Source organism: Periplaneta americana, chromosome 5, assembly GCF_040183065.1.
Source record: "Periplaneta americana isolate PAMFEO1 chromosome 5, P.americana_PAMFEO1_priV1, whole genome shotgun sequence".
Lineage (NCBI taxonomy): Eukaryota > Metazoa > Arthropoda > Insecta > Blattodea > Blattidae > Periplaneta > Periplaneta americana.
Window position 1 is genome coordinate 187,708,464 of NC_091121.1, and position 27,780 is coordinate 187,736,243.

Consider the following 27,780-nt stretch of genomic DNA (forward strand, 5'->3'; position numbering starts at 1 on the left):
CAGATTACGGTGTTAATGGCAATGTTGCCGGATTGCTGAAACTTCAAACTTAATTTTATGATTAACCATGCATTTAATTACAAAACATAATATAGGTTTTCTAGTCCACACCTGTGGAGTAACGGTTAGCGCATCTGGCTGCGAAAACCAGGTGGCCCGGGTTCGATTCCCGGTTGGGGCAAGTTACCTGATGAGGTTTTTCCCTCAACCCAACATGAGCAAATGCTGGGTAACTTTCAGTGCTGGACCCTGGACTCATTTCACCGACATTATCACCTTCATCTCATTCAGACACTAAATAATCTAAGATATTGATACAGCATCGTATAATAACCTACTAAAATAAAAAAATAAAAATAGGTTTTCTATTCCTTTATATATATCCTATCACCCCTTTCAATCTGTAGGGTTATTTCACTTCCATCCTGTATAATTTCGAATAATGGCAGAGACGAAAGTTGATGGAGGAGGATGCTGACTGGACAAGTGCCTCAGGTGCTGTATAACTAGAGGACCAATATTATGGCAATCTACAGTGACTTGTAGTCTTTGACTCAGGTGAAAGAAAGGCTCTTTATGTTTCTGCATAGTGGTCATGTTACTACTGCAGAATATCGGTGAGATCCAATGAGCAGTGGAGTTGCTAGCCCCTCTCACAAGATCATAAATATTGTGAAAAGGTGTGACGGAGAATTCTGCCAGGAGTTAACAGTCCAGTTTGGTTGTGTAATGTATTATTTGTGAGTGTTAATATATGACAAATAAAGAAAGTGAAATGTCGTTCACTTTAGCAAAGAGAATGTTTATTTTGGAAAACTTAATGAGAAAGAAAAGTTACAAGAAAATGAAGCAAAGTTTTAGACGAGAGATGAGTTCCTTCACAGTCATATGTTTATAAACTTCTTCATAAGTGAAAATATATGGGATCTGTGTGTAATGAAACTGGATTGTTATGAACACAAGTTTACGGACGAAAGGGCTAATGACATTTGAGTGTAATTGGAACTGAGTTCCAAAAAGTCTTTTAATAGATTTATCCCAAGAAATAGGGTTATCTTATGGTAAATTGGAGTAATGTCATATTTAATTTATTTATTATTCATTTCGTATATTCAGCTGATGGTATACTTCACTTTTTATTGGATCTCCCTGTATTCATGTGTATGTCTGCGTCTATGTAATCCTTAATTATATCAAATTGAGTTTTCTCGAGATAACAGTCTTTGTGCAATGTTCTCTCAGTGTTATGTATTCACTACATTATTAATTCTATGTTCTTCAATGCAAATGTTACCAATAAAATCGTGTATAGTATTTTATACTTAAGTACTGGAACTTATTTGTATTACTTACTTACTGGCTTTTAAGGAACCCGGAGGTTCATTACCGCCCTCACATAAGCCCGCCATTGGTCCCTATTCTGAGCAAGATTAATCCATTCTCTATCATCATATACCACCTCCCTCAAATCCATTTTAATATTATCTTCCCATCTACGTCTCGGCCTCCCTAAAGGTCTTTTTCCCTCTAACACTCTATATGTATTTCTGGATTCGCCCATACGTGCTACATGCCCTGCCCATCTCAAACGTCTGGATTTAATGTATTCTGATATCCATTCTTGAATTCCTTTATGCCCTTATATAAATCTCTAATGTTTTTATTTTTACTATTTGTTTCTACCTCATTCAGTTTTTCCTTCAAGTAATCTCTCTTTTTATTCCTAAGCGTACGATTTGCTTCTCGTCTTTTATTGAGATAATTATCTCTATTCGCCTCAACTGGATCCTGTAAGAATTTCAATTTCGTCCCAATCATTTCCTCATAGAAGCTATCCTTTATATGGTCGTCTATCTCTTCTGTAGGGGCATGAGCATTTATAACTACGATATCGCACCATGTACCCTTAAGTATTAAATACGATAACCTATCACTGATAAATTCGACCTTTTTTACTGCTGATTTTATTCTTTTATGAATAAAGAATCCTGTTCCTAATTGGTGATTATCGTTTCTTTCCCCATAATACAACAAATAATCTCCTATTTGTGTTATGCCATTCCCATCTAACCTAACCTCCTGTACTTCCAAAAAGTCTATTCTATATCTAGCTAGTTCTACTAATGTTACTCCTCCTGTTCTATATAGACTTGTAACAATCTTCATCAAACCACGGTTTCTTTTTCTTAGTTTCATAATAACCTATGCTCTGTTCAGCTGCAATTTTGATATTATCTCGGACATTTTCCCACATGCTATTAACATTTAACTCTTCCTCAACTTCGTCGGAACTTGCTAATACGGCAAACCTATTTGAAATTTCGACCTAATAATGTTGCTTAGTTTCCTCGTCCTTTAATTTCGGGATATTGAATCTTCTAATATTAACTTGTTGCTCTACTCGCTTGGCTACCGATAGTCTTTCTCTTAGTTCTCCAATTACCAAATAATGGTCAGAACTTATTTGTATACAAATACATAAATTCATGTCCCCAGAACATAACCTCCATCACCATCACTCTAACATATCTAGTTATTTTGTGTTATATTTAACATTATAAACTCAAAACATACATACAATTATGATCTCCTAATTATAAAAAAGTTCAATAAACAAGTTTTCCATCATATAACAACTATTGAACAGATTAATAGGTCTAGTTTATATAGGTACAGAGTGATCCAGTCAGCAATCAACAGTCACACAGTAAGATGAGGTACATGTTTATCACGTACAACACAATTGCCTGCCCACACGTCTAGCACAGTTGCTGCGTCAAGACCCGGCTTGTCTCCCCTGAGTTGTGTGTAAACTAAGAAGTAATGTGACTAGATTAAGCTTACCTTTATTTACAGAAGATACCCAAAATGACGCCCTCTGCTGCTAGAGAGGTCTGGCACCTTTTGAAGACGTTATTAAACACTTGACGAATTTCGGCTGCCGAAATTGTTGACATCACAATCACTGAAATGCTAAACAAGGCAACAATTTTCTCGAACCTCTTTCTAAGGCAGCTCCTATCTCGTCTAATTTTTCCTCTATTAGAACTCTTGGTTTTCTAGTTTTTCTTTATTTAACACGAATCCAGTCTCTCTAAATTTTTCTATTATTTATTTAACCTGGTAGACATAAGGCCATTAGACCTTCTCTTATCCTCTACCAGGAGGTTACAACTACAATATTAAGAATACAATTACAATTAATATTAAATTTACAAATACAATAAAAATCAAAGTACTAAAAGAGTAACTGATTAATAAAAGCTAGACAGTTTATTGTAAAGATTAAAAAGAGAGAAGCATTTCTTTTATTGATTAAGTAAAAATTAAACCTACTCTACGCAGTAAGAAAATGCTTAATAAGCTTGCTTTTGAACGCTACTAAATTCCGACAGTCTCTGATGTCACTGGGTAGGGTATTCCACAAGCGCGAGAGCGAGATTGTGTATGATGTGTTGGTATGGCTAGTATGCAGCTATTTTGCGTGCGTGTGAAGAGATGATGATATGACGACAGGTAACTGAAACGGGAGGCAAGGTAGGTAGGTGTAGGGGTGTGAAGGACTTGGAAAAGGAGAACAAGAGAATGAAAATTTCTACGTTCGTTAAGCCGTAGCCAGTTTAGAGTTTGGAAGGATGGGGTAATGTGGTCAGCGCGACGGACATCGCAGACGAAGTGAACACAAGAATTATGAACACGTAATTTTTGCGACTGGTTGACATTGACGTCAGTCAGTAGAAAATCACAATAATCGAAGTGGGGCATTACTAGTGTTTCCACTAGTATTTTCTTGAGCGATAGCGGAAGGAATTTTCGAATGTTGTTTAAGGAATGTAGTATGGAAAGAATCTGCATATTGTCGATTTATTGGGAACATATACACTGGGAAATTTCTGTATAAAAGCAAGCTGACATTCCACATACGACTCTGTTCTTGCATAGTTTAACACAATAAACACTTGTTGCTCCCTAGTGTATAACATAGTGAATGAAACTACACACAATAAGAATGAATAAACGTGTACTCAAATCACACCGCAAACGAAACTGAGTAATACACATTGTTTATAGTTAAGGCTCCTGCAAGACTAATCTTGTTACAAGAAACAGTGCAACCGGTGAGTGCTGCCTTCCTGCTAATCTAATGCTTTCTGAGCAATGCTGGAGACCTCGAATTGCGTCATACATGAAAAACCCCATTATTAGTGATTTCTCAAATGTTTTATATTCTATACCAATCAGGCTCACAACCTTTATAAATGGACTACACAAAATATATATAATATGTCTCTGACATTCACTTTAACACTTGTTATAAAATATAAAACTTTTAAAATCAGAATCACATCACACTAAAAAGTCCACAATTAAACATTTTAGAACAATATGAAATCTACAAGTCCACAATAGCATATCCACAACATATATATGGGTCATTTGCAAAAATTGTAAACAAATGGACGATTGAGAATGTCAAAATTAAAGTACTATTTAGTGCATATTCTGCATGTATTAATATAGTCAATGTCTCTGCCATAGTAATCAGCCATCGTACACTCACCTTGCTTTACAGCACTGTTTTGAATGATGTAACAGACATGACATGGAGTAACAGACTTGACAAAGCAAACAAGCATGTGCGAACCTAAAATGTTTTTGCTTAAAAATCTTCAAAATAGCAACTTAACTACTGGACACGTGTACTATTATGTCCTCTTGATCTTGACTTTATATGTTGTTATTTGTGGAAAACACAACACAAACAGATCTGACAGAGTAAAAATGCACGCTTAGACTAAAACACAAAGCAAGAGTTTGACATACAAACTCGCCAAATCAAAATGAGTGAACATAGCAGTACAATCAAAATGGGTCTTTGTGCATCATCTTGGCTTGTGCTGACATCTGTGGAATTTCTTTTTCAACTGTGTATCCATAGGAACAGAATAGTGTAACAGACCTGACTGACTTACTGGACTAGAGTAATTATGTAATCATATTTAAGGAAATATAAACTCAGACATAAATGAAGAAGTTTTGATAATACCAAATGTTTCTTTAATTTTTTTTTTCTCAATTACATTATTAAACAAACCTTTATCTGGACATGATCATGCTCCATTTTAAAAACTTAACTAGTATGGACACTGCATTTTAGCTGTCAGTATGAGAATTTTATTTTATTCTCGTGAAATATTTCACATGAAGGGAATAATTCTTGTGACGTTTACTACATTAGTATTGAAACTACTCACTGTTAGGAATTTATAACTCTATTGTTATAAATGCAATAATGGGAAGGGTAAGAATTGATGGACATCATTTGTTATACAAATTCTGTAAATGACCCATATATTTAATACGCAATTACAATTCAGTACACATACATTATTCGATCCAACAGTACAGATCCAGAGACAAAATTCAGGTGATCCAAATTTTGTTTCTGGGTCTGTGCAAAACATACAAACAACCTGCCTTCACCACCAAAACAGCATACTCCCACCACAGACGACAGCAAACACAAAAACTAGAACACGAGCTGATACTACAGTAGTTCAACAGATACTAACAAAGACACGATAACAGTATCAAAACAATGCTGTCTGTCACACGAGAAATTTTACCTTTTTAACACTTTTAGCATTTCAAGTTCTTAAAGAAGTTTTTTTGTATACGTAATATTTTAAAATACAGTCATGTTAAAGAAGGAAGCCCAAATATGGTTGTAATTACTGCCTAAATAAATATATATTATAGAACATATGGTATTATAGCTTTCCTCTTTGCTGGGTAATCCTCGAACTTGGATTTATACCACCAGTGGGTTAACATAGCTGTTTCCACCTGGAAGTGAGAAAACAAAATTTACATAACAAACCATCCAGATAATATCTTAAAGGTATGGCAGAATTCTTAAAACTGTTAGTGGTCGTCGAGATGTAGTTTATTGGACTACAATTTAAATTATTATTTAGCAAAATTAAATTCAACTGTGAGATCGTAACAGGCCATTTGGCCTATTACTTGAAGGAAAGAAGAAGATTTAGCAAAAATGTTAATTTATTTAAATAATATACTAATAATAATAATAATAATAATAATAATAATCCGTGGTGCTACAGCCCGTGAAGGGCCTAGACCGACCAGCCGGCTGCTGGCCTCACGCCCACATGCCAAAGCAAAGGTGAACGATCATCCAACCAGAATGGTATTTGCAACCGGATTTCGCTACCTATCGTAGCTCCACAAAGGGCATCACGATGCTGGGTGGGCACCAGTCCCATACACTGGCCGAAATTTCATGAGAAAATTTCTTCCCCCATGAGGACTTGAACCAGCGCGCATTCCGTAGCGCGAGTCTTAGGTAGGATGCCTTAGAACACGATGCCACAGCGCGAGACTAAATAATATACTGCAACACTTTAATTTAGAATGGGTGGATGATCACGATCCAGAAGATGATATACGCTGACACAGAATGAACTTGACAATAGGGCTCTCTCTGATAGCTGAAATGTTGTAACACTGCCTTCCACTTCAATAGTTTGGAGTTACTAGGATATTGTCGGCTGTCTGTGAACTTACCTAACAAGCTACTGCACTAAGGAAGATTATCTTTATTGAATGGTCTACAGTGAAGTCACAAAATGGGCGTACCCCACATTTATTACGACACTACGATGGGTATGGCTGATTGATTGACATGGACATGTATCTGATAGTTTAACGATCCAAGACATCGGTATGAAGACCTTCATTTTCATAGCACAGCTGAATTCTGCGCCATGTCCTCGCAGATGTTTTGCAGAGATAATCAAGGGTCACTTCGTTGAAGGCATCTTCCACAGCTGCTCATTATTGTGCCGTTGTGTTATAGTGGTGAGTTCACACTTTGTCCTTGATGAACCCCAAGAGAGCATTATCAGGCATTGTGATGTCAGCAAAAGGATCTTGATCATCTGCAGATCCTCATCCAATCCACTGGTTGGGAAAGATCAATGGTAAACTGACTTTGATCAGCCATGTTTGTTTATAACTGCATGATTATAGGTCTCGCAAGTACTGATTACCGACGGAAGGAATGCAAATCAAACAATGCGATAAGGAAGAGCGGGCGACAGGAAAGGTCATGAGATAACATGAATGATATTCAAGAGTACAGTCGGAAGAGAAATGACATCGATAGAACCAGTCTTGCGTTGTGATAGTTACATTACGACTTTAGTTTGTTCCATTGCATGCGAATACGTGTCTTGTATCGCACGGTATTATTATTTCATTGGTAAACATATGTTGCACGTTTAATTAGCTTCGAATTTTTCTCTTGCTACGTTCTTTATTTCCATAGCGATGTCCTCATATGGTCATCTTCTTGGAAGAGACAGTACTTCCATCAGCTCGCACCTCTCCACCCTCAACGTGCCTACATACACACGTCAAAACAGACAGCAATGCCATCATTGCTTTTTGGTAATCGTTTCTTGTGCAAGCTATACCATGGTAGCATGGTACCAACATAAACATGGAGGTATCAACATTCACAAAGAAAGTGATATAAGAAAACATGGGGTGTACACCCCAACATGTTCAGCAGGTTGTTTTTCGTGCCACTTTTTACATCAATAAGTATTGTTGCTACACACAGGCTCTTTTTAGCTGGTGATTTAACAATGCTGTATCAACTACTAGGTTATTTAGCGTCAATGGAATTGGTGATAGATGAAATTTGGCGGAATGAAGCTGAGGATTTGCCATGAATTAACCTGATATTCTCTTTACAATTGAGGACCGTTTTTCCAAACTTGCTAACTGCAAAATTTGCAAAATTGAGATTTTGATGAATTCGTTAACATAAGGCAGGCCTCTACATGATGTTCAAAGCGTCTTAGTAAAATTGGGTTATTTCTCTTCATTGTAGTGTGTCAAAGTGTGATCGTTTTTTCAAAACTTGCTTTCTGCTATAAGTGAGAGATACAGCAAAACTTGGTTACTGTAGTGTTTTGTCTCTCCTATTAAATTTAGTTTTTTCAGTTAGCAAGTTTTGCAAAAACGGTTCTCAATTGGGGAAAATCTCGGAAAAACCCAAGCGGGGATCAAACCCATGAACGAGCACAACTCCAGAACACTGGACAAATGCGCTACTGTAGCGTCATGGTCTAAAGACTCGCAATACAGAATGAGCAATTTCTCATGAAATTTCAGCCAGTGTATGGTACCAGTGCCCCATCTAATTTGGGGAGTAGAGTGAGTTCATCTTCTTACTATCTCAGAGCACAGACAACTACAGAAGCACGTAGGCACAAATGGCCCACTGTAATGCTCTTTAAACTAGAAATCATCCCAGAAGACTGCTTCATGATACTGTTTGATTTGATTTCCTGAATAATAATAATTACAGACGTTGGGGATGCAAAGTTTAACTATTTCGGCTTTGTACACTCAGGAGACAATGCATTACTTAAGGTATCCATGCCTGACATGGCTTAAAGCTGGACAATCCAGCAGAATCTGAGGTGATGAAGCAACATAAATCCCGTATTTCCTACAGGCTGGGTCATGTGTAAGACCCAATACATTTAGATGTTTATTAAAATGGCAATGTCCAGTTAGAAGTCCGGTTGCCCATCTTCTTTTTGCTACAGCTAGAAGTTGTTTAATTAAGTCTAGTCTTGATTCACCAGTAAGAAGTTTGGCCTATAGGGGATGCTTATGCATGCCATGGCATGCTAAAATTGCATCTCCTCTATTTTTGATGGAACAGTTATACCGTTATGACTCAGTTCCCAGTTTTGTTAAAAACAGGTTGCACCACGATAATAGTACCGTATAAATAATAGTACATTATGCAACGAGCCTATATATATATATAATTTATTTCAAGAAATAGTCTGCCCAGGCATCCTGGGTTGCCAAAAACACAGAATAACACACATATAAGAATAGTAATGATTACAGTAAGATAGATGAGCCAAATTTAAATGTGAACTAGGAGCTTAAGTTTAAGAAATAATAAATTTGTACATATATTTGTAACAATCACACACTAACGAATAGAAAAGGGGGGGGGGGTATTATGATATTCCGTATAAATGATTTTTCAGAATTGCCACAGACCCTTTAATGGTTGAAGTAATTATTTTTGGAATGATGTCATGGATTCCAAATGTTTTGATAGTGTTTACAGTTGATCATGGGATGGTGCCCCTCGCTCCGATCATTAAACCATGTACTTCCCAGGTGCCTTCCATCTGATATTTTTCTCGAAAATACGGAATAGTAGGCTCATAAATTTGTTGTTTTTCTTTGTTGACCTCGGATGGTTGGGTCTGGCTCATCTCAAATCTAACAGTTGGGTCCAGTATAAAGCCTTTACTATTAGTCTTGTCTAGAGCCACGATGTCCGCTCTTCTAATTCCGCCGCCTTCAGACGCAACGCAGTGCACCTCTTCATGGACCTCGAAGGATTTGTTTCTAAGGGCTTGTGCTATTAGTTTTCGGATGTTATGATGGCGTGAATTTCTCAGGAGTTCTCCATGCTGACAGGATCCTAGGACGTGTGCTAAGGTTTCAATCTTGTTGCAGTATCTGCAACGGAAACTGTCCAAGGATCTCCCATGAAGACTTCTCACTGGTGCTACGTTAGCATTCATCTTAATTGCGTCCCGCCATTCAGAGGAAGATAGACCCTCCTTAGAAAAAATCCATTTATTTCCGGGAGTATATTCTTGAAATAAAATAACACCTTTTCCTTTATGTGGAAGCGCACACCATTTGTCGTACTCTTGTTTCCTAAGATTTTGTCGTAGTTTATGGACATTGATGTTACTTATATCCAGATCTTCAGGTGGAATTTTTAACTTCCTGGAACATACTTTCTTTTCTGCTGCTATGTTCCTTGTAGAAACGACAAGAGGATTCGAGGTTCTCAATAATGTGTTGCAAATATTGAGATGCTGTAAATATGTAATTAAGACGCGAGTATGTTTATGAAACAAGCGCAAGCAAGTTTCATAATTTTCATGCGAGCATCTTAATTACCATTATAGTCAAGTTTCATACAACTTTTTATGCTCGACCATATATCTAACTTGAAACTATTCATAAGTATTCATGTTATTCTTATCTGACTGAGGAGCGGAACTGACCTTGTGCAATACCTCGTAAATTGTGAGATGTGCGCAGACGCGAAAGTATTGATTTTTTTCGAGAAACAAATGTCGACATTGACCTTGATATAATCTAGAGAGTAAAATAAACATTAATCTTGATATAACCTTGAAATTGAATTAGACATTGAAAAACGAGATGACAAATTGAATTTATTTGAATATTATTTACAATTAACGCTAATTATTATAATAAGAGAACTGACTTTATTTCAAATATTGGTGATTTATTGTGCAATTGGTGAAATGAATTTGCAGGAATGTGCTTTGTGAAAGGCTGGAAGATGACGGTGAATTGATGTTAATTTGTGTGTTGTTTTTTTCGACTGAGTTTAATATTGTATTTGAGATTTAAATTTTATTTTGGATCGATTCTTCAACATAACCTTCTGCGACAGTATTGGATTTCCAGCCTCCGTGACGTTTCAATATTGTGATGTCGCTGCCAGCGTCTACTAAAATTGTCGCAGAACTCCTGCGAAAACAGTTGTCTTTCGATTGCATATCCGAGAATAATCGATACTTGCGCTTTCATATTGCTACAATGGTATTTTCTGATTGGTGGAACACCTGAACTTTAATGAATAGGTGTACTTTAATGAGGTTCATTAAAGGGCTGCTACCAGGTGTATAATTACTACATTTCGGCATGGTCGAGCATAAAAAAGTTTAAAACACTTTTACACTAAAATAGGTACACGAATTCATTATTAACAAGGTGATTCGTTATATATCATAAAAATGAATTGAAGAGTCCACTGCAAGAATGATGGATGTCATTTGGAATACATTTTGCAGGAGAAGCAATTGGAAGTTTGAAATGCTTAACGCACAAAGCTTAACTGTGATTTTGCGATCATTACTGGACAATGAATATCAGTGTTATTGCCATATAACTCTCCATGTATATTCTATATGTCTTAAGCTATGCATTGACAGTCTTGGTTCATTTTCGACAAGAAAGTGACATCCATCATTCTTGCAGAGGACTCAATTATTAGGCCCAAAAACGATGTTTAAAAAGAACAATAAGATTACAGAAGGGCGAAAAGTACATGACAAATTCACAGAAAATGTTGAATGGAATGATTAAATTAGTTTTAAGTAATTTAGTGCTCCATTGACTCTACACGACCTGTTGTTGAGTAATCTTGGTAAACGACTCACTTCTGAGATGGTTTAATATTATTCAGAGACCATGAGCTGTTGCAGAAACTATGTCATCTCACCCAGACACAAATTTCAGAAGATTTTCACAATTAACGTTCTATAAAGTAAACATGTGAATTCCAGAATTGGGTACTATAGGAATCATACCATAAAAATAAGAAAAGTATTGTAGTTTAAAATAGGATATTTACCTGATTGCTAAGCACCCACAAGAACACGACAGGCCAGGTATCAGAACCCCAGAGAATGAACGTCATGGCAAGATACATCATTATCTCTGTTAAGTTATGAGGGGATGATACCAGCTCAAACCAGTCACCATGTGGAACACGATGCTCCAATGTGACCACTGAACCATTTTTGTTCTTTCTTAAGTCAGCAAGCAGGACCGCAGCCTTGTATTGATGGTAGGAAGCCCAAAGAAAAAGCACGCAACCGTAGATATTGCCCAGAGTCAGCTCCTTAAGCTGGAACATGGTGCTGAGACCTGAAAAGTCGGCAATGCAGTTTCTTTAAGAATTTTCTTCATATTACCTATTAAATGTCCAATGTGTTTTAGTTTTAACTCTTAAATAAGGTGGAATTTCATAGTCAATTTTCAAATGTTTTACAGAGAAAACATTTATGGCATCCCTTTCTTTATTTTGGCAGTAATTTTCATATAGGTACAGTACAACCTTGGAATATTATCTGTCATAATGAAGGAGAGAAGAGAGACGGCCAAAAAAGAAAAAAAAAAAGATAACCTGGACAAGAAGAGATTGTTTCATTTTTTTTAAATACACGTATCTTAAGATTTTTTAATAATTCTGCCACTTTTTTTTCTGCATTTTAGTTTAATCTTTCTCCAGAAGAATATCTAGAAATCTAGTGTCATGCTCTTCTTACAAAAACTGCTTAAGTGCATCCATTAAGTCAAGTACAGTTTATAACAAACATGTATTTCAGACATATCCTCTGCTGATCTCAACCCACTGTTGCTGCCACCAACATTGCCACCGCTGCCCCCACCACCACCACCACCACAACTACCACCACATATTATTCACTCCTTTTAATTAATTCCCAGATAGTACAAAGTTCATATCCAGCCACTATTAATATGCTGTTTGTGGGCATTGTTGTTGTGTTTAGTCAACTGTCCGAAGAGAGGTCTGAACCTCACAAGTAACACCAAGAAGGCACCATTTATGAGGCAACTAGGCCAGGAGATAATGGGTAGGGTGGCCAGTTCCTTTTCCCCTCCATTGCATACATCGCTAACTAGCTACATATTACACTAGTCAGACTTCAGATGCATATAAACAGTTATTCTTCCTCTGACACATATCGTCAAATGAGATGTACTGTCTGGTAATAGATATATACAGTATATCAGCTAGAACCTCAATCAGAGGATTTGTGGGCATTAAAAAACTGATAATTTTTTTTTTCTAAAAATATTTGAACTTTTTAACATTGAATAATGTTATTACTCAAGGGTTACTAGTAGTGTGAAACAGACAGATTTTTCACGTAACACTGACTCGACTCCGTCTTTGGATGCTAATAACTAGAGAGCGGAATTTAGGCAAAAAAATCTTTTTTTTTCCTTGATACATACAGGCTTGAGATTTAATATTTACATTTTTCATGGAAATATAGGTATAAATAAAGGGGTTTTATAGTGTCTAAAAATGCCTATTTCGACATTAGTGCCTATTTTTAATTTTCGCATCATTTTCGTAACTGTTTACTGTTTTTCTTAACATTCTGTACCGTTTACATTCCAAGAAGGATAACAACTCCTTCCTACAAGTGAACGACACAATAGAGAAGTACCTCTGGGCCACCCCTTCTCATTCTTACAATCTTTCAATCCTAAAATTCCAACTTCCAGTCAGTCTGGGTAGCATAGCACTGACTTTCTGTGTTCGAGGTTGCAGGTTCGATCCCAGCCCAGGTCAATGGTATTTGAGTGTGCTTAATTGCGACAGGCTCATGTCAGTAGATTTACTGGCATGTAAAAGAACTTCTGCAAGACAAATTATTATTATTATTATTATTATTATTATTATTATTATTATTATTAAATCTTCCTCTGTCAGCAATTTAACACAAACTTACTGGGTTGTACCCAAATAAGCATTCTCTTACATTCCAAGACAGATAACAACCTTTCATTTTTCTCACCATTTGTGAGCAACACAATAGCCACTAGGGGCAGCCCGTCCTTATGTGCTACAGTGCTACAGCACAATGATAATTTTTGCTCAAATAATGTATTTGCAATACCATAGAATTTAATCTGTGATTTGACAATTTCCCATGGTTATGTTCATGACGCGTTATAGAGTGTTTAGTCTTCGCTCTTAGCTCTTTGGTGCCTCAGGGGGTACAGTGTGCTACTCAAAACTCTACATGAGAATGTAGACAATTAATGCGCATGTGCGAAGCTGAAATCACTGCTCTGATTGGCTATTTTTATGCGGGAAAGTGCTGTAGTCAGCTTCAGCACGACACAGCTTGGAGATTGCAAAAGTTGTTGTTTTCTAATGCCAGGCGTTTGACAATAAAGTCATTTGAACTCTTGCACTCCAATATTTTTCAAAGATATTATCATGGTCAGCCACTGAAGCACAGATTTTGAGGTGTTCCGAATCCATTTCTTGGTTTGAGTTGCACAATGGGCAGTTAGGGGACTGATATATTCCAATTCTATGCAGGTGTTTGGCCAAAAAATCATGGCCTGTTGCCAATCTAAATGCAGCTACAGACGATTTTCGTGGTAAATCGGGAATTAACAGTGGATTTTGATGCAGAGAGATCCATTTTTTCCCTTGGGAGGGTGTTATCAAATTTTGTTTGTTGAAGTCTAAGTATGTAGATTTAATAAATCTTTTCACAGAGTAATAGGCCTACGTAGATTTAGTAACAGGTCTGTAAGTAGCAGTGTTGCTCTTCTTTGCTAAAGCATCCACATTCTCGTTTCCCAGGATTCCACAATGGGATGAGATTGCAAAAGTAAAGCGTAATGAAAGAATGCTTGTTTGTGGAAGAACTCGGAACTATTTACAATGTATTTGGTAATTCAAGTATCCGACTGCTGCTGCCATCTACTGTATGAGGTTCCTCCTGAATCAGTCAGCAAGCGACGAAAAATGGAATCCCAGAAAATTAAAGCCAAGGAAGTATGTGACCGTATAATTCAGGAAACTACTCATCGTTTCCAATCTTTAAGCTACTTAGACGCAACAAAATTGTTAAACAGCGAATTTTTTGACAATTTTTCGCATAATTTTCCTGAACACAAACTTGAAGTTGCTGTCAACAGCTATACTATACTGAACAAAAGAATGTTAAAGACACAACTTGGAGTTCTATATGGAAGACCCGACTTCCGAAATATAGATGGAGCTGTTCAATTGTTACAATACATAGCCTCCAACAATTTACAGGATCCATTCTGTGAAGTAACGAAGTTGTTAAATATTTTGGTTACAATGCCAATGACCACTGCTGAGCCAGAAAGATGTTTTTCTTTCTTGAAACGCATAAAAACGTTTTTAAGGAACACTATGTTCCAGGATCGCCTCACTGCTCTTGCAATACTGTCAACAGAAAAGAGTATGATGTCCAAGATGGAGGGGTTTAATTCCAGGGTAATTGACAAGTTCTGCAGTAGGAAGGAACTTCATATTTCGTCACTAGGCTAGTCTCAAATTAAGATAAATACATATAAATGTATGCAGTAGGCCGATATAGAGATTGTAGCACACTCATTATTTTGACCACCAGCCGCTACTGATAGCCACAATAGGTGCTGATCATCTACTATGAGGCAAACTATGGAAATGTTATTAGTGAATGAAAAACACTAACTTAAAAACAGAATGTCTTCATTTTGTGTATGCATGTGTACCCTTGTAAAATGTGAAATGTGTGGAAGTTTCTTTTAATCCTAGAATTTTGCATTAAATACATGTTGAATCTTATATTAGTGGCATTCTTCAACAAAGAATGCCTATTTTTTATTTTATAGAGCATAAATAAAGAAGTTTAAGAGCCTATTTTAGGGCCTAAAATTCCACTCTCTACTAGTAACTAAATACCTATGGTGTATTCATAGGAACGTGTTGTATGTGGATGAAATAATAAAGACTGATCTATCCAAAAATGATTAAAATAAAATTCTACATTGTTTAAACAATAATCCAAAATATTTAATACTTTCCCTCATTTTACAGACTTTCAGTCACTTGCTACGGATAAACCATAAAAGAATAGAATGAAATTTTCTGAAAGGGACACTATGACCCAGCATTGTGACCTTTTACAATCTATTACACTAACCATCAAGGTACGTTCTTACTCAAACCCACACCAGCTGACTACACTAAGGTTCACTGTGTACCCAGGTTTTGAGCAAGCCACCCTATTCGTTCCTAGACCCAGTCCCCTCCATGTGTCATCAGTCGAAATTCGGGAAATGCTATGGAATGACGAGGAAATGGACAAATGTTGGCATGAGACGAAAGACATGCTATGTTTTCACAACTGAATCACCATTCTTCAAAAATGTCTCGACAATGAAAGGACGATTCTCTATACTTCATGTCTCCATGATTACACAAAATGGCGTCAAAAATGCTAACAAATGACAGTCGAATGATATCATAACCCCTCATGTTGCTCAGTAAACAGCCTTCTAAAACTGTTCAACTTCTTTGACGCAACTTGTAAAAAAACTGAATACTTAAAGTTATTCAACATTAATTCTAGAACTGTTCTCTAATAATTTTTTTCATAAATATTATTTTCTGCATTGTCATTCTCCTCAAACCCTTGAAATTCGTCTGGAAGTTCTTCAATGTCCGAATATAATTTCCTTCATAATTGTACAACATTTTCATTCCTAATCAACTTCCATCCATTGGTTACAAAGAAGAAGGTTCCTTTTAAGTTCAAAATATTTCCATAAGGTCGTAAGATGAACACAATTCATTGTGAAGAGGATGGGACAGCACATTACCTAAGCACAATACAGCTTTCTGATGTGGACATTAAAAGGTACGCATGCCCTAGCATGTGGGACAAATTATAAATAAATTAACTACTGAAGATATTGTGGACCACTCATGCAAATTAATAATAATAATAATAATAATAATTGTGGTAAATATTTTACAATTATGCAAATTCCAAGTTTATAAATTAAATTGATCTTAATTTACTGCCTTGCAAGTTGGCAATTTTAATGAGAATTTATGATGTAAAGAAGTTTCTGAGCTGTCGTACTTTACATAAGAACCAAAAGGTAAGGCTGTTTACGAAATATTCACAGATTATATGGCTAGTCAAGGTTCTATGCCATTTTACTTAAGTTTTATGGCTCATTTACTTACCCTTATCATCAATGAATCCAGGTGATTCTGCTATAATCGCCGTTATAGCTCCGAAGTAATGAACGAAGCCCACAACATAGTGTGACCAGTTCATCTGACCGTTTGAAAAGACACTCACAAACCATGTTTCATAAAATCTCCGCCATGATTGAAGGGTAAGAAGTGACAATGCTAGAAGACTGGAGATGGCACTCACTAAAAAATATAACACATACTTTATCAAATTCAAATAAATTAAGATTTAGATGTATGCCGTGCCATTTTATGCATGGGCAAATCCGGCAGTGCCAGGGACCTCAAAATGATGATGATGATGATGATGATGATGATGATGATGATAATACATATGGTCAGGCTCAGGGGGGAGGTGGTGTTTCGGGATAAAGACAGGTTCAGGAGAGGAAATGGTTACAGAAAGCGGAATCAAACAGTTTCGTTCACAAGTCTGAGAACTTTCAGTTCTTTCACATGCTCTTTTTCGTTCCTTTTTAGAACCATTGCAATTGATATAACAATAGAGACATTCAAACACTTTATTTTTAGCTGTGCTGTGCTAGAAAGAGTGGATGAAGAAAAAAATAATGCTAAAACTGATAAAGGAAGAGAAAAAGGAATTATCTGGGTCACTGGCTAAGAAGAAACTGCCTACTGAAGAATGGACTGAAAGGAATGGTGAATGGAAGAAAAATTCAGAGCAGAAGAATATATCAGATAATACGCAACATTAAGGTACATAGTTTGTATGCGGAGACTATGAGAAAAGCAGAAAAGGGCGAAGATTGGAGAATGCTGGGTTTGCAGTGAAAGACATGCCCTTGCGCAGAACACTACGAATGAATGAAACTACTGGTATTTTTATATATTATATTATAGCCTACCAAAAATATCAGATTTCTTTTTTTTAATTTATTACATTTTCATTCGGCTTTCAAATGTAAGTTTTCGTGTCAGTAAATATACAAAGTTATTGAACTTTACTTTCTATTTTAACACTTTTCCTGTTGTCATTAGTAATGAAGTGTATTGAAAGTGGTGGTGCTAAGTGAAAGGAAGTTAAAGAACGTGAACAAAGTATTAAGAAACTACCGAAAATAATTTTAGTTGCACTGGCAACAAAAAATTTTTTAAATTTTTAAATTGTTAACAGCCTCCCATTGGAGGTAGCCCAGAAGGACTCAGTATACTCTCCTACATGAATTTTACAATATTAAATGTTACATAAATTTGTTGACAGAAAATTAAAATAAACATATATGAATTATAAAGTGAAGAAAAAGAAATTAAACACAGTGAATATGATGACTCAGAATTTGGCAAGAGCGTTTCAAAACTATAGTTATGATGTCAGTAGTAAGTGTCTGTGGTAGTTGAAAAGTCTTCCTGAAGCTTTCAAAGAACTTGGGAATCACACCACGAGCTCCAAGAAGAAGACCAATCACCTCAATGTTTTCAAGCTGGTATTTTGCTTTGAAGTAATCAACTGTTGGTAGATAAATGTTGATCTTTTCTTGATTGACATCCTCCGGCTGGCTACTCCCCGTTTCAATCCTTATGGTAGGATCAATTATATAACCTTTCTTGGTAGTCTGGGAATACGCTATGATGTCAATACGTCTAGAGGAGCCATTAGTAGCAAGGCAAAAGACTTCCTCTTCTACTGTCCAAGACTTTTTTTTTAAAGCAGTTGCAATTAAGGATCGAACATGATGATGTCTGGCATTTCGGAGGAGTAAACCTCTGTTACATTGACCTTGGACATGGGCAATTAAGGATCGAACATGATGATGTCTGGCATTTCGGAAGAGTAAACCTCTGTTACATTGACCTTGGACATGGGCAATTAAGGATCGAACATGATGATGTCTGGCATTTCGGAAGAGTAAACCTCTGTTACATTGACCTTGGACATGGGCAATTAAGGATCGAACATGATGATGTCTGGCATTTCGGAAGAGTAAACCTCTGTTACATTGACCTTGGACATGGGCAAGGGTTTCAGTCTCCGGGCAATGATAAAAATGAAAATAATATATAATAACATTCCTGGCCATTCATATTCCAGTTTGGAGAAAATCGATTTAGATTTCTAAACATACAATGCAGAAAATATTCAAGAACAGGTGACAAAATGTGCTTTAGAAAACAATGTAAGTACCATTATTTCTGAAAATAGTAAATACACAAATTCAGACCCAGGTCTTTGGCCAGATATTGATAACACGGGATTTTTGGGTAGAATAAGGCTCTTTCACTTGTCGAAATAAAGGTAGCCTAATAATTTTTATAAATCCGACCATGAATACAAAATGTTTGTTGTTGTTGTTTTCTAATGCCAGGCGTTTGACAATAAAGTCATTTGACCTCTTGCACTCCAATAATTTTCAAAGATATTATCATGGACAGCCACTGAAGCACAGATTTTGAGGTGTTCCGAATCCATTTCTTGGTTTGAGTTGCACAATGGGCAGTTAGGGGACTGATATATTCCAATTCTATGCAGGTGCTTGGCCAAACAATCATGGCCTGTTGCCAATCTAAATGCAGCTACAGACGATTTTCGTGATAAATCAGGAATTAACTGTGGATTTTGATGCGGAGAGTTCCATTTTTTCCCTTGAGATTGTGTTATCAAATTTTGTTTGTTGAAGTCTAAGTATGTAGATTTAATAAATCTTTTCACAGAGTAATACGTAGATTTAGTAACAGGTCTGTAAGTAGCAATGCTGCCCTTCTTTGCTAAAGCATCCGCATTCTCGTTTCCCAGGATTCCACAATGGGATGGTATCCATTGGAATACAATTCTTTTATTGAGTGTTATTCATTGAGAGAGCATTTTAGTTATTTCTGCTGTTTGAGATGAAGGTGTGTGTCTAGAGACTATTGATAGAATAGCTGCTTTGGAGTCTGACAATATAACTGAATTCTTAAATTTATTGATGTGACAGAGAAGATTCCTGAGACTTTCACTTATTACAGTGATTTCTCCATCAAAACTTGTTCCATATCCAAGAGATCTATAAAATGAGAAGAGACAGCATGTAACACCTGCACCGGCACCTTGTTCTCTGGAGATCAAGGATCCATCAGTGTATAAATGAAACCAATTTTGTGGAGGGTACCTAATATTAATTGTCTCTGAAGACAATTGTTTCATTATTTCAGTGTTTACTCCTGATTTCAGTATTTCTTCTGTTAGATTTAGATTATACTATATATTTATTAGAGTTAAAGGGTTTGGTTTAATTTGTAGGTTTTCTTTTAAATTCAGGACGTTGATTTTCTGTTTTAATTCTTGAACCATGGATATGAAACTTTTTTGAGTTTTTAATCTACAGAGAGGACTGTATGAATGCTAATTGTTTCCTGGTAATCTGATAATTTTTTCGTATTGAATCAGTACAAAATTGGAGATAATGTCGAAAAAAGATGCCTTCAGAAAATACACTTCAGATACCAAAAAATTATTTACATCTCTGTAATGAAAAAAATATTTTCTGTGGTGTCGCAGATTCTTGTCAAATTCCACCATAGAAAAAAAAAAAGTTCGTTTATTTCAGAAATATGTTTTGTAGCATTTTCTGAAAAGTGACATGTCAGGTTTTGAAAGTTTGCTCCTCAAATACAGTGTAGTGTGCGAGTGGCACAGAAGAAAATGACACACGCAGTTAGGGTTGCCAGATCAGTAAATTTAGGATAGTACAAACTTTAAAAATATCATATTTCATTGAATTTATGAAGAAAATATCTACATTATATACCTCGACAAAACATATAATAATATTGTATTTTTTCATAGGCCTATTTCCTAAATAACAAATTAAGAAAACTAATATTGTATTGTAATAACAAGAAAAAGACAATTCGAGCTGCACTGCAACCAGCTACCATGTATATCCAGTGTGGATTATCATGGATTGCTTGCAGTCTATGTACTACTATCACAGTCTAGTATATACAGTCACGAAACTTGAGTTGTGAGGTGCTAGGAACAATAGACTGTGCAGATACTATTTCGAATTGTCTGTAATGAGGCGATATTAGCGATCCTAGTGGTTAGCAACTATCTATGGATGCATATTTACTACCTATTGAGCTTCGTGACATTCAGAGATTTCAAAAAGGCAACAGTAACAAATATAAGTGATACTTGGGAGGAAATTAAACACAGAATAAATATGGGAAATGCCTGTTATTATTCGGTTGAGAAGCTTTTCTCATCCAGTCTGCTGTCAAAAAATCTGAAAGTTAGAATTTATAAAACAGTTATATTACCGGTTGTTCTTTATGGTTGTGAAACTTGGGACTCTCACTTTGAGAGAGGAACACAGGTTAAGGGTATTTGAGAATAAGGTGCTTAGGAAAGTATGTGGGGCTGAGAGGGATGAAGTTACAGGAGAATGGAGAAAGTTACACAACCCAGAACTTCACGCATTGTATTTTTCACCTGACATAATTAGGAACATTAAATCCAGACGTTTGAGATGGGCAGGGCATGTAGCACGTATGGGCGAATCCAGAAATGGATATAGAGTGTTAGTTGGGAGGCCGGAGGGAAGAAGACCTTTGGGGAGGCCGAGACGTAGATGGGAGGATAATATTAAAATGGATTTGAGGGAGGTGGATATGATGATGGGACTGGATTGATCTTGTTCAGGATAGGGACCAATGACGGGCTTATGTGAGGGCGGCAATGAACCTCCAGGTTCCTTAAAAGCTAGTAAGTAAGTAAGTATTGAGCTTCGTGACTGTACGCCTATATACTAGATTGCTACTACTGTACTACTAATACTACTAATAATAGAAAAACAATTCAATTTTTATGCACCACAAATTAAAATTAGAATGAAAAGTCGACATTCTAGTCGCTTGACTAATAGTACAACTAAATAATTTTTAAATTAACTTTGATAAATACAGAAAAAAAAAAAAAATCTTACCTCTGGCTTTCCTATTACTCGATGCAAGGAAATCTAAGAGTGATATCATCCAAGATGGAAGTTCCCAGGATAAGAAGTACATTCCAAATGTTAACACTAAGCAGAGAGTAGAATATACTGATGCAAACACATAGAAATGACGAAACCAACTGAAATAAAACAATGTATGTGAATAACCAGAAATAAAGAATAAGATAATTAAATCTACCCTTGACAGTACTCGTAATCATTTATTTCAGCTGACAGCGCGTTTTCTCGACGAAATTTAGACAATTCAATAGAAAACTTAATCAATATGACGAATATCAGTGACATCGAGGATAAGTGACAGGTTAGGTTTGAGTTGTTGAGGTTTATTGCATACCTAGACCTATATACTTTTTGGTAGACATACCAAGAACCTAAACGAAACTAAACCTAACCTGTCACTGATCCTCGATGATGTCCTGTTCACGTTTTCTACAGAATTATCGAAATTTATTTAGAACCCTCTATTTGACTTGGGGAGTAAGTACAAACTACTAAAATTGAGCAGAAAGCAATATTAAATAACTCTAACCTTGTCACAGTCCTTTTATCTCATGTCAGTATATTTTGGCTTGTCAGTATATTTTTTCATTAATAATTTTCCTCGTATGTAATCGTGAAAACTTTGTAACTAATTCAACACTTCATAGCATAAATACACGTCAAAAAATGACTTTCATACTCCATCGGCAAGTCTATCGTGCTATCAAAAAGGAGTGCGTTATATGGCAGTAAAAATTTTTAATAGCCTCCCTATTGATATAAAAAATGAAACTCAAAACATAAGATTATTTAGGGCCAAATTAAAGAATTACCTAATTTCTCACGCCTTCTATTCTGCAGGTGAATTCATGACATTCAACAACGGTTCATGAAATTGATACTAAAACTCTGTGTTGTACTGGTAGACTATATTGTAAACCTCGTCTGTATATGTTTAATCTAGACTGTGACTATAAATTAAGACTTTATAATAGTAGGTAATGATATTAAGAAAGCCGGTCAATGGTGCCGAGGGCTGGACATTGAATGATAGACAAGAAAATACTATTAAAGCAGTGGAAATGGATGGTTTACGACGTAGCTTGCGGGTGTTTCGTCTACAAAAGTTTAGGAATGACATCATTATGGAAGAGTTGAACCTACAAGAAAATATAATCGACCGTATGGAACGAAGACAACTACAATGGTTTGGACACGTGCAATGGATGTCAGACGAGAGGTGGCCCAAGAAAATATTGAATTGGTCTCCACCTGGAAGAAGAAAAAGAGGACGGCCTAGATATATGTGGAGGGGAAGAATTATAGAAGCAATGAGAGCTAGAGGCCTGGAAGATGGATCCTGGAATAACAGAGAAGAATGGAAAAAGGGAATCCAAGACAACCACTTATAAAGTGGAGAAGCCTTTAAAAGTAAGTAAGTAATAGTAGGTATTAAGTTTTTTGACTTATTCCATATTCTAGCTGTGAAGCAATGTATGAATAACATGGAATGTTAATAAATACTATACTACATTACACTATACTTAGCTATCCTCTCGTCTAACCCATTCTATGGTGAGAAATTGGTAGAACGAGGAAAAATTCTCTCCGGCACCGGAACTCGAACCCAAGTTTCCAGCTTTACGTACTGGTGCTTTATCCACTAAGTCAAATACCGATGCCAGATTGAATCCCGGTGCCTGAGAGAATTTTTCTCCATTCTACCAATTCTTCACCATATGGAAATGCAGAATTACTGCACTGAAACTCCATATGTACTTCGGTACATCATAGTAACTCACTCTAACCTTGTCACAGTCCTCATCTCACATCAATTAACTATATTTCCTCATCCAACCTAAGCCTTAACAAATAATGTTTACGTAAATATACGTCCGTGGAGGGCAAAACACAGTGCAACACGATCACACACTACCACCCAAAATGACGAGGCGTGTTCTTAAAGTAAGTTCCGTTTTCAATTATAGTCATCGCATCACAGCAATCGTTATTTTGTGCATGTGTGTTTTCTTCTTCAGTCCTCAGGCAATCTGTGCATGCAGTTTCAGAGCTTCAGTCCGTGTGTGTGGTTAGTTGTGATCAGTTGAAATTTTTAAAGTGATCGAGCACCCCGCCAACTGTGAGATGCGGTCTGTTATCCATTTCTTGAATGCGAGAAACATCAAACCAGCTGACATTCATCGTCAACTTTGTGAGGTGTATGGTGATGATGCCATTAGTGATGGAATGGTCAGGAGATGGGTTAGGAAGTTCAACGAGGGCCGCGTCTCTGTGCATGATGAGCAGCGTACCGGTCGGCCATCTTTGATCAATGACGATTTGGTGCGTGCTGTCGATGAAATAATTCATGAGGACAGGAGGTTCACAATTTCTTCATTTTCCTTGAATTTTTTCACAAATGTGTGGGAGTGGTTCGCAGGCGGGCGAATTCTACAATGAGGGGATAGAAAGACTTGTGCCACAACTCGATAAATGCCTCAATAATGGTGGAGATTATGTTGAGAAGTAATTGAAGTGTGGGGAATACAATACAACAAAAATGGTTTGTAAATATCTTCCCGTTTACTTTCTACACCCTTTTGGAACTTACTTTAAGAACACGCCTCGTATATTATCTTAAGTCGTAAATATTAACTAGATAAAATGAAAATTACTGCTTTCCACTCAATTTTAGTAGTTTGCAGTACATATTCCCCCCCCCCCCCAAGTCAAATCAAGCAGTTCTGATTAATAAAAAAAAAACAAAAAAAAAAAAAACGCACCGTTAGATAAAATAAAGGTTAAACGAGCGTTGAGCGGATTCCGCCGATTTTGGAATAGACACTACCAATCAACAACAAATAAAATTTCTGACCAATAACGATAAAATCTGCAGTGCTCGGGAAAAGTGACATACCGTAAGTCAGTTTCCACAAACCTTTTTTGATAATTTATTGACAACTTACACTGGTTTATGTTGATTTGATTTTTTTCTGTATGAATTATTGTAATGGGAGGAATACTTACGTATTTTTTTCCAAGCGAGCAGATGTTCCATATGTTGTCAATAAATTATCAGAAAAGGTTTGTGGAAACTGACTTGTGTCACTTTTCCCGAGCACTGCAGAAATATCACGAACTGTTTTAAATTTCAGTTCTGGACTTAATTTTGCATAAATTGTTTATGTAACAGGCCTACACCAAATGTAGTAAGAGAATTAGTAATCCATACGTTGCAGCAAAGGAAGAGAGAATTACAATGTATTGTACTTATGTGCGTGTTTCTTACCTTTTGGGCACCTCAATTACTTTTATCCGCGATGGTCGACCACGATAGGCATATTTTCCATGCCTGAGCGTTTGCCTTATAAATACAGGTAGACGTTTCTCAATATTATTAATCAAACATCCCGTGACAACTACAAATATTGTCATGAACGAAAATCCAATCTTTAACAAATTCAACTCCATCATGAGTTGTGAGCAGTTGTGCTTTCCCTTCTGAACTGAATGTATTATTTCATGTAATACATACACCGGTAATCATACCTTTCTAACTTTCTTTTCCACTTTTATGTTTTTAACCTCTTATTGCTACACGGTCTACTAACACTCTTTCATTTTTTTCTTCTTCCCCCACTATCATGTTCTAATTTTTCATGACTATTTCTTAATACATTACATAATAGCGTAACTTGTATCGATATAAAATACGAAGTAACGCAAATGATATTGACAACATTCATGCATATCACGTACTTATTACACGCAACACGCATTTTGTCGCTAAACGTGAAACTACGAGTTACGACACAAGTAGCACCCAGTGTTGCCAACAAGTGAAGTTTGAAAATCGCAAAGGAACATAAAATAGCTAACAAAAGTAGCTAAAGGAAATAAACGACAAAAATAGTACCAGGTCGAATTTGACCCTTTTCTTTTAAAAGAAGGCAAGACCTCAGTATGAAATCAATGCAGTGCAGCGTTTTCTAAGCATTTAATTTGCCGACATCATAGCATTATTGATAACAATCAAAAGATTGACTTCATAATCGATCCTACTATCAGATTTGAGGGTGCTGAATTACAACCACAAGAAGTAGATCTGGAAAAGAAAAGACATTATGAACCCTGCTTTACTTATCTGGAAGAGAAATACCGCATACCCGTTTGTCGCTGGGAAGTAATTGGCTTGCTCTTTGGTGCAAGGGGCACTATCTCAAGATCTTGTATCAACTTCTTTCATAGTTTCCATATCGATCTTTTGGAACTTCAAGATATAGCCATTAATGGTTTAAGACATTCCTTGTTAATTGTAAATAATCTGTCCAGCTCTATATATGAAAAAAATATATATATTCCTGTCGAGGATAGCTGCCCCCAAAAATAAAATAAAAAATAAATTTCAAATAGAGTATTGTTGATATAGTTGAGTAGCACGTATGGGTGAATCCAGAAATGCATATAGAGTGTTAGTTGGGAGACCGGAGGGAAAAAGACATTTAGGGAGGCCGAGACGTAGATGGGAGGATAATATTAAAATGGATTTGAGGGAGGTGGAGTGTGATGATAGAGACTGGATTAATCTTGCACAGGATAGGGACCGATGGCAGGCTTATGTGAGGGCGGCAATGAACCTTCGGGTTCCTTAAAAGCCATTTGTAAGTAAGTAAGTAAGTATTGTTGATCTATAATTAATTTAAGTGCTGTTACCACACGGTACCCCTTTTTTCAAGGGCAGCTATCCTTTTTGGATTCTTTTCTCAAGGTATGGCGATGGATCTAAGTACCGGTACAGCACAATACTATATACATCCAATACTATGAAATATATCGCAGTTTTAACTTATTGATTTTTTTAATTGAAAGGGGTGAGAATGAGATAGTTCAAAGCCACACTTTTAACAAAAATTATTTCGGCTCACACATATGGGGCAGCTACAATAAAATATTATAACATTTTCTCAACAAATAACGTACCGGTACCGGTAAGTAGAACGCTGAAGAAATGATAATACCGCACCTAATAGCATTGGACTATAAACCTTTAACACGTTCTCCCGTAAAATTGTGCCTATGTGGCTTAGGACTAAATCATTATAAGCTTTCAATTGGGTATTTTACGACGCTTTATCAGCTGCAGTGGTTACCTATCCACTAGCGTCTGAGTGAGATGAAGGTGATAATGCCAGCGAACGAAAGGTACCCAGCATTTGCTCTTAAGGGGTTGAGGGAAAAATCCCGGGAAAACCTCAACCAGGTTACTTGCCCCAATCAGGATCTGAACCTGTGCCCGCCCGTTTTGTTGTTAAAATGTCGTTAGACTATATTTGTCGCTAGGCGCAAGGACACCAGATAGGCCTATGTCGTCAGTATAGCTCTAAAACTCGTTAGAACTAGCGAGGTTGGCGACACTGGCAGCACCATCTTTGCAATCATGATGCACTAGCGCTAGTTGCCATGGGAACCGTGTTATTTATTCAAACTACACAATCGACTGTAGTTAATTATAGTACCGCAAGATGTCCTACAAATGTTACTTTGAACCAAAGAGTTTGTAATTACAAACTCTTTGCTTTATAAGAAAGAAGTGCGCACAAACGTGCAATTTAGTTTGGTATGAGTTACTTCTCTTTACTATATTCCACCAGTGACTTCGTTCTATTTACACATTTACTAAAATGATATTTTGGACACACTTCGTTGCACAGTTTGCACACGCATTCGGGCGAAGGTTCGTGGTACTCTGATCTTCTGACAAAAAACGACGAGATAACAAACAACAACCCCGTAATACAGAAGCTAACGCCAAAAGTCGAGAGCCTGACCGATTTCCTACAAAACAAGCTAAACGCGACAATTGAGATGAAAATTCAAAACGCGATACATAAGCTGAAACTCTTTGCTTTGAACTATAGAATCACCAACTTCAAGCTAGGTTTCAGGATGTCGCTGTCGAACGAGCCCGTCTTGTTCAAATTTAGACAAGCCAAAATATAATTGCTGAAAAATATTAACTAATTTGCTTAATACTTCTTTTTCCTCAACCAAAAGTCTTCTTTCTCCAGTTCTCTCAATCTAGCCTGTTTTCATCTGTCAGGTTTTTTTTAT

At 36.5% G+C, this 27,780-nt stretch overlaps 1 protein-coding gene across 1 annotated transcript; it reads right to left on the reverse strand.

The window, feature by feature from the left end:
- Window positions 1-3,845: 3,845 nt before the first annotated feature.
- On the reverse strand, window positions 3,846-25,470 carry LOC138700349 (polyprenal reductase). Its single transcript, XM_069826913.1, has 5 exons — window positions 24,959-25,470; window positions 21,661-21,809; window positions 16,724-16,918; window positions 11,531-11,826; window positions 3,846-5,847 (listed from the first exon to the last, which is right to left on the reverse strand). Exons 1-5 carry the CDS (start codon window positions 25,141-25,143, stop codon window positions 5,755-5,757), a joined length of 918 nt encoding a protein of 305 aa, XP_069683014.1. The 5' UTR covers window positions 25,144-25,470; the 3' UTR covers window positions 3,846-5,754.
- Window positions 25,471-27,780: the final 2,310 nt, after the last annotated feature.

Coding starts and splice junctions, on each gene's coding strand:
- LOC138700349 (XM_069826913.1), bottom strand. CDS start 25,143: ATGATGGAGTTGAATTTGTTAAAGATTGGATTTTCGTTCATGACAATA. Junction 21,810..24,958: donor GTAATTGAGGTGCCCAAAAG/GTAAGAAACACG, acceptor GTTTTATTTCAG/TTGGTTTCGTCATTTCTATG. Junction 11,827..16,723: donor TGGATTCATTGATGATAAGG/GTAAGTAAATGA, acceptor CCGACTTTTCAG/GTCTCAGCACCATGTTCCAG.